Below are 12,732 nucleotides of genomic sequence, written 5' to 3' on the forward strand. Positions count from 1 at the left end.
AATGGCAGTTTCTCATTGTGTGTGATTAGTATGTGCACTGCTTAACCTTAAGCATCATTTCTTTGATTCATAAGCAGAATGAATAAACTGGGGGGATTCCGGAAAACATGTGGCATGTTATTTATGTAGTGCATAAACATGGTGTCAGTCTGATGTTGCTGGACTTCAAGACCCACAATCCTTGACTACCACATGCTGGAGTTCAGGAACGTTTGGAGTGTACACCATGTTGACTCCTCCTAATGTGGTGGCTTGTAGAGGCAATTCACATATCCGTAGCTTTTAATCTAGCTCACCAATCCCAGATCTCCTTTCCCCAATAGTGGAGTTGTTTCTTCATGCTCCACAGCCACCTTCAGTTGCAAAGAGCCCTTGCCCAGAAGGTTATTAGAACCAAAGGCCAAGAGCCTCATTAAACGACTCCCCAGACTTTCTAGTGCTTTTATGGGCACGCATTGACTAATTATAGTTTGCAAACCTCAAAAATGTTGACCACTTTTATTTACTTAATTTCTCCTGGAAGTGTAGGTAGCTCTATCTGATTTGGCTTTTTGGTTTTATGTAGTATCTACTATGGAAGATGGTAAGGAGCAAGATCCTGGGATGGACAACAATGTTACTCTGGTGCCTTTTGAAAGACCTGCTGTTATAGAGAAGCTGACAAGCAACATGGGAAAGCGTAAAAGCTCCACCCCACAGAAGTTTGTGGGTAAGCGTCAGATGAGCATGTTGTTGTTTGTAGCAAAAAAAGGGGGTAGTTCATTGTTATATCCTAAGCTCTTAAATGTTCTAATGTAGGGATGGCACAATCAGAATGAGACATACCTGGGGGAGGGGGGGCTGAGGATTAGAGAAGTGCATAGGCTTTGGGGCCAGAGCCATGCAATATGACCTGCAGTATAGAACCCAGGAACTGCTGAAAGCTGAATATTCATTCATATATACATACCAGATTGCTTAAGAGCTCCACAGAGGACATTTGCTTACTCTGTGATAGGCAAAATTTAAAAAAACCCATATTCCATTTCTAGTAGTGTTTCCCTAACAGTGTTATGTGGTACAACACTGTTCTGATACACACTGTTAAAAGAGTGCTGTTTCTTCAGTTCTGTCTGAACTACAGCTGGCCTCTTCTTAGTGTAGAATGACATTTTCTCATATATTTCCAGAGCTATCAGCGATATCGGATAGGCTGCTCAATCAATTGTGCGCGCACACACATTTTGTTTCTGTTATTAAGAAGACCTAGAAAGGTGGGTGCAGGAGAATCTTCGAGTTTCCAGGCACACAGTTGGTGGCCAGGAGTGGCCGGCGCAGTGGGCCAGAGCTGCCACTGGCCTCCGGACAGCCATGTCATTGCTGCTTACCACAGTGGTTTGGGGGCAGGGCAGCTGACCTCCCCCCCGTTCCACCCTGTGGGAGGCAACACCACACCAGCTACTCCTCTGTATGACTGACATGGCTGGCCTTTGTATATGGTCATATGAAAGGATATAAGATGTTAGGGAATAGGTAAGAAACCGAGCTGGATGGACTGAGCGGGATAGATAGTGGGGAAAGACTAGGAGTGCAGGGGCATTGCTAGGGGGTAGCCCACTGGTGTGTCCCCCCCCCATTTTGTTTTGTTTTACTTTTTAAGAAGAAGCTACTTTGCTTTACAGGCCTAGTCACCCACCATCTTACTTTGTTCAGAGAGCTGAACTTACATCTATATATGCAACTTAGCATATATGATTTTTATAAAAATTGTTGTTGTGCCTGTGCCCGAGTCTCTTAAGCTCCTGGGGGAAATATATTAGTTGCACTTCAAGTAAATGTTGGGAAAATCACACACTTAACAGTTTTTGCATGAAGCTTCATTGCACGCTCTGAATAAATAGAGGTATAAAAGAATTTCCCCCACAAGATGTTCACAGCCCCAGTTCTCTAGCTGTGGGTTCAGAGGATACGGGAGTACTTCCACAGGACAATTGGTAATAGATGGCCTTGTGAGCAGTGGGAGGAGAATTTTCAACTAGAAAAGGCTGTGAGGTGAACTTCAGGTGTATCCCTCTCTCTTACTTGTCTTTAAAGATTTGTTCTGTTGACTGAGTCACGTGGTGGTTCAAACTCTAGTCTTGCATTTATGTAGACATTTTGCCTACCCTGTCATTGGGTGCTTATGCTGTCCTGGCATGTGAGCCATAGCAACGCCATTCCTTCCAGTACCATTTGTTCCATAATGCGAGAAACCCAGAACCACAAGGGCAGGATCCATATTGGGATTCTCCCTCCTCCTGCTCCTCACATCAGCACTAGCCCATTTTCCAAAGGATTAAAGTGACCCTGTACTTTGCATGTTGTTTTGATGGCAAACAACAGATCAGCACTACTGAAGTTCCCATGCCATCAAGGTAGCATAAGAACTCCGTGTGAGGTTCAGTATGAGAAACAATTTTTACTTTATCCTTGTGAAATTTAAATCATAATTATGGCTGTTTTATAGATGAGGAATTGAGGCACCAAGAGTTGTATGTGAGCCAGTAACACTTGGTGTACATGGAGAGGAAATGACCCAAGTCAAAGTTTGTTTCATGTTCAGTGGAGTAGACAATTTTGTTCATAATAGATAATCATGTGTAAAACAATGTGCCCAGTTATTTTTTTAAAAAATGTTTGCAAATTCCGAAATGGCATCATGGTAATTATGAGAAGGGCCATAATCATTTATACTCTCTTCTTCTTCTTCTTCTTCTTCTTCTTCTTCTTCTTCTTCTTTGGCGATCACTCGTAGCCGAGTAAGATTGTCTTCCATAAACACGGTTTTAACAATGAGTCCGTAAGTGACTGTGGAGGCGAATTCTGGATCCACACGTCCTTCCACAGTGGAGACATTGGTTTCCGGATGGGAGTAAATCATGGTGTGGATTTGCCCAGCGTGCCTTCCTCTTAGGATGTTTCTCCCTTACGTCCTGAGTTCAAGTGTCTTCAAAGCCCACGACACCTTTGGTCAAGGCTGTTCTCCAACTGGAGCACTTGCAGGCCAGTGTTTCCCAGTTGTCAGTGTTTATACTACATTTTTTTTAAGATTTGCCTTGAGACAGTCTTTAAACCTCTTTTCTTGACCACCAGCATTACACTTTCCATTTTTAAGTTCGGAATACAGTAGTTGCTTTGGAAAACGATCATCAGGCATCTGCACAACATGACCAGTCCTTAACAACACATTAATGTTCAGAACCCATTAAAAAAAGTGCATTATTTCTTTTCAACAACTGGGGGAATGAAGCTGAGAGACAGTTACCTTTCTTGCTTTTATCTACTAGGTTCATAAAGCTTAGGTGAAATTTGATTTCAGATTGGTTAGCCAGCCACCCCCAACCCCAGCACAATGGGCACCAACTAGCAGATGATACAATAGATCTGGAATTTCAGAGAAAGGTGTCACACTCTGGCACAGAGACAGCTAGAAGCACGGGCCCTTCTAGTCAGTAGACTGACCTTTCACTCTCCGGTGAAACCTGCAGGTGGTATTCTGAGCTGAGCAATCTCAGTGTTACGGTTGAAATTTCAGAAGAAAGGAAGGAAAGTGTCATGCTTCCAATGTAGGAAAAAGTTGAAACAGACTAAATAAGACCTGGTAATCAGTATTCATGTCACAGAGTGAAATTGAGTGAAACTAATGTCTGTTCCCCCACCTTGATAATACAAGTTTAACCCTAAAACCTTCACAAGACAAGGAACAGTGTGCATGTAAATTTCTTCTGATGCTGTATTAAAAACAGTCAGTTTTAGCAACATACTAATACAATATTTTTACCTTTTTCCATTGTACAAGGTTCATTCAGTTAGAGAATTACAACTATACAGTGATAGCTATTTTTAAAAAAACCCTTCTGTGGTAGCATTTTAGCAGCTCCTCTATGGCAGCATGTTTCTGACTAAAAACACTTGTGAACATTACATTTGTTGAAGGACACCAGTGTGAATTTATGGGCGCAACTTCACCTTGGAAGCAAGGGGATGGGAAGAAGGACAGTGTTTTCCAGATGGCATAATATGATGTGGTTAATTGGATCTCAGTAGCTAGTTACTTTAGCTAATGGAGCAGTTATTATGGCAGTAAAGGATAGAAAAGTATATCATTTTAATCATAGTGAAAATTCCTCAGCTAGGCAACATATTAGGGTTTGAAAACCTGCAGTGAATAATGCTCTTCAGACTGATGAGCTTGCTTGGATTTATGAACTAAAAAATAGTTTACCCTTTATGCATATAACATAGTTTTTTTAAAAACTTATTTTCTTGAATAATTTTGTGGTTTTTATGAGGTGTGTGATGAGCAGCCATCAATTTATTAATGACTGCTTCTGAATCATATTGGTACCCTGACCACTTTGGCACACAGAATCTTACCCATGTTACAATCTGAGATGCCAGGGCTTGTTTCAAAAGTTGATAATCCCAGGTCATTATCATGAATCATAATTTAAAGCGGGAGGGGGACAAGATGATGTCCCTGTGGCACTTGAGAGCATTGTTACAATCCTTCTGCAGTCTCTACTGGAATGAAGACACAAAACATTATTTGGTGATATTTGGTGTGTATGGCACCCAAGATTCAGCTTGTATCTGTATTTGTGAGGTCTTTTTTTTTAATCCAATATATTTCTGAGTTGCTCTTTGCTCTCCCTGCTTCAGTCTGTATCAGGTTCCAAGCTGATGTGCAGAAAGGGTTCCCCCTTCACTGTAATGGTGAATCGGAAAATGACTATAATAACTGTTCCCTCTTTTGGCCAAAGTGAATAAAAAAATTGCAGACAAATAGGTTCAGGGGCATTTTTGAGGGAAAGAAAAGTGATCATTTTCTTCTATAATCCATATTAGTTTCATATATTGGAAGTGAGGGCAAGGGTTTGTCGCTTGGTCTTCATTTATTATAATAAAGAGGTAGCCATTCTTGGTGTGTATTCTTGCCTGAACATTAAAAAGAAAACATCTGCATCTTCACACTGGCCTTTCTATGCTAGCCCTTGCAGACCTTCAATCCTTGCCCCAGCTTGGTCAGATGTTTCCTGCTGGATGTCCCCTGCCTTGGGGTAGTTGCATTGCCATCCGTGTGTCCCCATCCCAGCTAAAGGCGGGGGGGGGGGGAGCAAAACTGCCATTGCTAGAGGACCAGCATTCCCATTCACTATTTAGGAGTATTTTGAAGATATACATGGTGTATTTTATGTTTGTATGTTTCCTTCAGGTTTGGCAAGAGGCATGGAAATATAAATGTGAAGTGAGAATTAGCTCACATTGATCCTATCCACATTTTGAGCAAAGTATACTGAAGTGCATTAACCACTTTGTGGAACCTTTGTATTGGTTATGGACTAAAGTTACAAGCTCTAAACCACAGAAACTGTATTCAGACATTAGCAAGGGGAAGAAGCAACACGGGGTCAGCCAGGTCATGCATTCAGCACCATTCCCAAGGCCATGTAAATCTCCCAGCTCCTCCTGTAATGAGAGTGGACTTATGCAGCAGGAATCCTTTCGTGACCATTGATACTTCCTACGAAGCTGAGAACCCCTAAAATATCAGGGTTCTTAGTCATGGGCGAAGCCTTCATGGATGCAAAAGGCTCCCTGCTACAGAAATTCACTCTTATCATGAGAGAGGCCAAGAGTGACCTTGGAAATGGGCCTAAACACACAGTCCCATCGCTCCACTGCATTGCATTGCCACAGAAAGAATGTGGTTGGTCAAGGGAGCTGTGGACTCAAAAAGATTGAAAACCATTGGGCTAGAGTGTTAAGTCAAACTGAAAATCCATAGGATGATTTCCCCCATTCCTTTTTCACTTTGATTCCACTCTTGCTAATTTAGTGTAATAAATTTAATTTAATAAATTTAATAATGTAATAAATTTAATTTAGTTCAGAGTCCTGCCTCACAAAATGGATGCACAAAACATCTCTGTATTTTCATGTTTAATAACAGATTGTTTCTCTATTGTTGTTCTTTTCATGTAGGTGAGAAGCTCATAAGATATGGTTACCCTGATATACATTTTGACACGAACTTGCCCTATGAGAGAGATACTGAGCTGATGCAGACTCACATGATGGACCAAGCGATCAACAACGCCATTTCTTACCTTGGGGCAGAGGCACTTCACCCCCTGATGCAGCACACGCCAAGCACAATTGCTGATGTAGCCCCCGTCATAAGTTCAGCTTATGCTCAGGTCTACAACCCTAACAGGATAGAAAGACCAATGAGCAGAGAAACTACTGACAGCAATGAAAACAACATGGATGGCCCCATCTCCCTCATCAGACCAAAGAGTCAGCCCCAGGAAAGAGAGGCTTCTCCCAGCAATAGTTGCCTGGATTCCTCTGACTCAGAGAGCAGCCACGAAGACCACCAGTCCTACCAGGAAAACCCTGCCTTAAATCCCAAAAGGAAGCAAAGCCCAGCTTACATGAAGGAGGACTCCAAGGCTTTGGATGTCACAAAAGCATCTAAGGGCTCTTTAAAGGATATCTACAAAGTTTTCAACGGAGAAGGAGAGCAGATAAGGGCCTTTAAGTGTGAGCACTGCCGAGTTCTTTTCCTAGACCATGTCATGTACACCATCCACATGGGGTGTCATGGCTATCGGGACCCATTAGAATGCAACATTTGTGGCTACCGGAGCCAGGACCGCTATGAGTTCTCCTCGCACATTGTTCGAGGAGAGCACACGTTCCACTAGGCCTTCTCTTCCAAAGGGGACTCTGAGGTGGGGGGCGGGACCCGCAGACACTGCACATGAAGAAATACTGCACTTATAATTCCACTTTTCCTCAGACGTTGACACACCTTTTGTTGTTGTTGTTATTTTTGTTACTTTTTTTAAAAAAAAACTTTATTTTTGTTGTTAACCTTACTGGACCCAGTCTCACTTGGTACCAGTGGTAAGGAAGAAAGGAAGGAAATAAGGAAGGCAAGGGACTAGAGTAGTTCTGTTGTTATTGTTGCTTTTGCTCTGAAAACTGGTGTTAACTGTTTCAGTGGAAATCGAAAGGCAGTCCATTTCTGTCAGGTTTTTTTCTCTGTACGTTTTGTAATACCTTGGGTACTGCTGAACTCTACTAGGTGCTCTAACGTCTTAGCAAATTGTCAGCTTTTGGTAAACAATTTCAGTAAAACACATTTCAGAGGAAAGCCCTTTCAAATATGTAGATACATTTTGGGGGTTGAGAATTGGGAGTGGAATATTATTTTGCAAAATTGTCCATCATGGGTGTGAGGAGGTTTAGTATAAAGCCAACCCAAATTCTTTAGATTTAGGAGCACAAGCAAATATTCACTCAGACATTACTTCCTACAGTGAACTACTTTCCTTGGGGTTCTGTGTTGCTTTTCTTGAATATAAATGAAATGCTTAGGTTTAATACTGAAACAATAAAATAGAAGCTTGATTTTATATTTATGACGAGACATCCTGCAGGACACTTGGAAGTCCTACAATATTATTTTACTCATCCTGACATGCACTTTTAAAACAAAGGGCAAGAGAATTACTGAGATGTTCTTGTGTCATAAATATTAATTTCTCAGCTTCATCCAGGCACTTAATTAGTTGGGCCCTGTGTACAATGAAAGATATTTTCAAATCCTAGTGGAGCTCTATGCATGTTTACTCAGAAGTAAGCTCCATTGAGTTCAGCAGGAGTTTCCTTCCTAGTAAGTGTGCTTAGGAATGCAGTTTTAGAGGTGCAAATGTCAAGTTTTATGTAACAGATTCTGCTGCTTAACAGTCTTGGGCATACTAATCAGAAATGCATTTTAATGATGAAATGTTTCTATTTTTCATTTTATTCTCTGCAGTGTTAATTGCTCAACAGCCATCTAAAATTAGACTTAAAGTTAGCAAAGCATCATGGATTGGGGTTGCTTCTGTCATTCTGAATGCTGTGTGGCAGTTGGTGGGGTGGCACTGCTTATCTGACCTCCTGCCACTGCTGTTGCTGTCATGGCGGCAAGCTCAGTGTGGTGCAAACACACCAGCAGGAGAACCAGATTGGCTCCACCATTGCCTCCCCCCTCCCACTCCTGGTATGTCCCAGCAACTGCAGGGACAGGATGTCTGGGAAGCAGCCCCACCCCTCCAACCTGATCTTACTGCAGTGGCGCTTGATTCATGTTTCAGTCAACATTTCTAGTTTGCATATGCAAAGATTTCCAGAGAATATTGGAACTACTTCACACATGGCATTTTTTCTACACAAATTTTGGTTTGGGGGGCACTTCCATGTTTTGTAAAAAAATCACAAATGTCTATTTTGCCACAAGTAAACATATGAAACCCATGGTATGTGGTTTCCATCTATCTAGCCATAATAAAATAGATACTTGTTTCATGAATGACAGTATATGTAAGGATAAATGGAATTCTTACAACATACAGGAAAACAATCGTGTGTGAAGCAATCTTAATTCCCTCTTCTCTCTCCCTCTCTAGTGTCTCTCTCACACACAAACTTTTCCCATCTCGTTGCTGTGTACTTGGGAGTTCACAGCCAGTTGTAAATTCTGCTGACATTTGCAAATGAGAGATACTGCCCTCATATTGTTTAAATGGGCATTCATTTCAAGCTAAAATAGAACTAAATCAAGAACCCCAATTTATCTGGAGGATAATTTCTTGACTAGCAACTCACTTCAATTTCTAGTTAATTCCCTGATCATTAGCAAATGAGAAATTATACTAAATTGAGAGATTACAAATCTTGAGGTTGTGTAAATGAGCCCTCTGTTGACTGTACTTAGGTGAGCTAGATTCTGAACTTTTATTTTTAATAGGTTTGTGGTTTTTTTTGCTTAGAGATACTGTTTTGCTTTAAAAAAACCAACAGTGGCTACCTCACTTTTTTTTTTTTTTTTTTTACATCCTTAGTTGTTTTCCCAACCTTTGGGTTGAGATGTTTGCACATCTTGTTGTTAAACGAAGAGAGTAGTTAAAAGTGGTGCATGCAATTGAATTAGATAAGGCTTTAAGGTTGTTTCTTAAATCTTGAGCAGACTATTTATAGTTTTTTTGTTTTTATATTTTTTCTTCAGCCTATTAGAATAAACACAAGGTAGTCAACTCATTCAGTTTTTAAAAGTATCTGAAGAATGAATCCTCTCTCAGTACAAGAAGGATGGGCAACTGTCCTCTTAGTTTGCTTTATGTGGGTCCACGACAGCATTGATTCAAACCCAAAATGTCCCTTATGGTGGTTGCAAGTGGAAGTAGTTATGGATCTTAGAAATGTGTTTTTAGACATGTTTATGAGCCATCTGACTACAGTAAAACCAAAAGGGTGACTCTTGTCAGTATATGTGCTCATCATCTCTGCCTCTCTGGTAGGAGGGCTTGGTCGTGTTGCCTTTCCAGGTCTGCAGCTATAGCAGAAAGGAACTGCGTGATTTAAGATTTCCTCCAGGAAACATGTTTGGCTGGTTCAATCTATGTTTCAAGGGTAGAGTATTCCGCAGTTGTTATTCAGAAGCTACTAAAAGTTTCATTAATAAACTCGTCTAAAATGCAAGAAGAAATATTGATGTGATGTAAGGGTTTCCTGGCAGGAAATCTTAGGGCAAAATGGTGAGTTCTGACCACATTTGTATAGTTGGCCTCTTAATTTTTACTTAATCTTTTATTCCAGGATGAAAAATTACTATGTCAAAGCCCTGAATTATCCAGGTGCTCTTTTATTGACTGACAGCTCACTTATGATTGCTCCCTTAAGCATGTTTTAAATGAGAGTTTAAATTAATTAAGAGGTTACTATTTTCATATTGTGATGGTGTAAACAAATTTTCATTTTTTTACTGAAAGACTTTTACAATAGATCCACACACCCACACCCAAATTGCTCTTTGAACTATTCTTAACCCAACAAGCAGCTTGGCAATCAGGCAAAAGGCTTTTCACAAGGAAAAAGCAACCAATTCCTTCTGTTTCCACTCTTCCCGGTTGCCAGCATGCTGTATGACCTAAAGCAGGTTGGCAATATTCTAAAAAAACGCCGCTCAGAAAAAACAAAACAATGGGTGCACACTTGAGACACACTCAGTTGCCTCTTTGGATTCCAGTCCCTGTCTTTTTCAACCGAATGGTTTTATAATCTCCCTTTGTTCTTGTAATTTGCAATCATGGTACAGGCAGAGCTCAGGAAGAACTATCTGCCACTAACACTCTTCCTTCTTGCTCTCAGTCGTGCGGGTCACATTCTGAACGACTATTTCCCCCACCCCACCCCCGAACTGATACCACTGAAAAGCTTCCATGCTGGAAGGGAGCTGTCAAAAAGCTGTTCACAAAGATGACTATTGAAAGTAAAGTTGTGTCCGCACCGAATCAGCCCCACCATTGCATTGCACCGCATGATGTGCACTTCCACAATTGTTGGAAGAACTCAGAGAGCAAGAAGTCCAATCACAAAACAGGTCTTTGGGGGGTGGGCAGCTCTAGCATGTTTTTTGTTTCCCATAGAAATGTGTCCATCAGCATCCTTGAAGGGTTTCAGAAGGACAGGGTGTGAGATCCTGGAATGGGGCATATGTTGCCAAGAACTCCTCTGTCAAACTGGGCTATATGAGGCAGGTGGGGAAGTGTCATTCCTGCTGATTAACGTTAGAGATGAAAGTAAAGAGGCATTGCTTTCTGTACTGATCTGTTTTCAATAAGCAAAATTATTTGCTGAAGAAAAAACAGTATATTTGACATTGGTCTTCCTGGCTTAGCAATATCAGAAAACCTTTGTTTTATGTAAGATCTGTCAGAAGAGCAATACTATGGTCTGGAGAGAGCTGAGTGCAGGAATCCTACCTCTGCATTACATATGTCCTTATAACCTCCCTATTTGTTCTCTTTGGCTCTGTGTCAGTGCTGATTTAGCCACAGAACTGTGAGTCCATTGACCTTATATATCCCAGCCTAATAAAATGCAGGCTTTCTGACACCTTCTGCACATAAACTAGTCATTCTATTGGCAGTTTCAACAGTGGGAGGTAATCACAAGTCCAGGGGTTTTAGGGGGAAAGGGGATCTACCATATTCAGATATCTTACTTATCCTGGAATTAATGACCAAATCTACAGATTACATGGGGATACTTTTTAAGTATCATGTAAATTGAACATTTGCTGAAACTCATGCAATGCCTAGATGATTCAAATCTGATAATGTTCAATTCTGAGATTGAGCATACATTTTCTGAAAGTCTTTAAGGAGTAATAGATGTTACTGCATCTGTTACCTTTTCAAGATTTTCTCATTCGTTTTGTATTTATCACACACACTCACTCACACAATGCATCTCCCAACAAGTATTTATTGGCATGTTTTAAACAGTGAGGGTTTAGATTAAATTATATTCAATATTCTTAAAATATTATAGCATATTGATTAGAGCAGTGTGAAGTATTATTGCAAGAACAATGATCAAAGAATTCAGTGTGGTAAACTTGTATTCTGCAATGTTTTAATAAGGCTGCAGTCCTTAAAAACATATTGGAATACTTTAGTTGAAGGGTTGGCTGAGCTCAGAGGCACTAATTGTGGCTTGCAGCTTGGCTGCTTTGAAGCTTGGCAGCATATAAAGTGAAATCTAAAGTATGGTCAAAATAAGGGTGAAATACCATAAGCTTGTAAAAAGAAGAAATTGAATTTGAATCTCCATCAACGTGAAATCAGCATAATTATTTTAAAATTTGGGTTGCTATAGGTTCTATGTCAAGCTTGAAATCTGGCAATTTTCAAGAGGCAAAATTGCCCACAATTTAAGTTCAGTTGATTACTTAGCATTAACATAATGGAGGGAGGGGAAATTGCTTAGGAGATTTTTGTTTTTATTAATAACAATGCTTTGAAACTGGAAGATCTTTCTGTTTTCCAAACAGGGCATGCTTCTGTTGTGAAAGTAAAACAAAATGGAAATGCTTCTATTGATTTTGATCGGATGGTTCAATTTTAATTTGACCTTTAAACTCTTGTTTCAGCAAAACCCTTGAAAAATTAACTAAATTTCACCTAAATGAAAACTTCAAACTGACAGAAACCTAACCTTAGGCTTCTTAGAATTACAGGCTATGAAGTATACAAATTTAACTGACATTAAGACCCATTGAACTCAATGGGGCTTACTTCTGAGAAGACGTATGTAAGAGGGCACAGTTAAATGGCTGCTTAGAGATACAAAAATATGTTTTGTTACATCACTCATTTTTCATTCACTTGTTTTGTATTGGGCCTTGACCGTACAAATTAGCAATTTCCCCAGTTTTGGCTTTTGATTGGCAGCAAACCCTTAGTGCGTTGAATTTTCCAAGAACCTTCTAAAACCTTGTATGCCTACCCATGGATTCTGGGGCTTGTTCCAGTGCTGCACACAATTTATGTTATGCGCTGATCAAGCCTGTTGACCCTCACAGTTGGCCTTCTTGGACTGAAATTGTGGTCTAGAACATCCATATAACAGCTGCAGGAATGTCCAACAGGTCGATCACGATCTCCCCTGGTCGATCTTTGCACACACACACCCCCCCAAAAAAACCCTCTGGAAATGGGTAGATCACTGGCAGTTGTCTTATACTGTGAGTAGATCACAGTCTCTTGGGAGTTGGATGTGCCTGCTGTAGAGGAAGAGGAGCAATGGTGGTCAAACTGTCTTTCGATGGCCTTCCATTCAGGAAACTCTGCAATCAGATGCTCAGTAGGGTTCCAT

At 40.6% G+C, this 12,732-nt stretch overlaps 1 protein-coding gene across 7 annotated transcripts in view; it reads left to right on the forward strand.

Moving 5' to 3' along the window:
* The window catches only part of IKZF2 (IKAROS family zinc finger 2), a 99,040-nt gene extending 90,651 nt beyond the window's left edge, over positions 1-8,389 (forward strand). For 5 of the 7 annotated variants that reach the window (XM_083710007.1, XM_083710012.1, XM_083710009.1 and 2 more), the window contains 2 exons: positions 566-709; positions 6,004-8,389. In XM_083710007.1, the coding sequence (XP_083566133.1) occupies positions 566-709; positions 6,004-6,728 (869 nt within the window). In that variant the 3' untranslated portion in view covers positions 6,729-8,389. The remainder of the gene's footprint in view (positions 1-565; positions 710-6,003) is intronic. The other 2 variants (XM_083710011.1, XM_083710010.1) reach the window with 1 other exon arrangement.
* The last annotated feature ends 4,343 nt before the right edge of the window (positions 8,390-12,732 follow it).

This window comes from Podarcis gaigeae, assembly GCF_964106915.1.
Source record: "Podarcis gaigeae genome assembly, chromosome: 1".
Classification (NCBI taxonomy): domain Eukaryota; kingdom Metazoa; phylum Chordata; class Lepidosauria; order Squamata; family Lacertidae; genus Podarcis; species Podarcis gaigeae.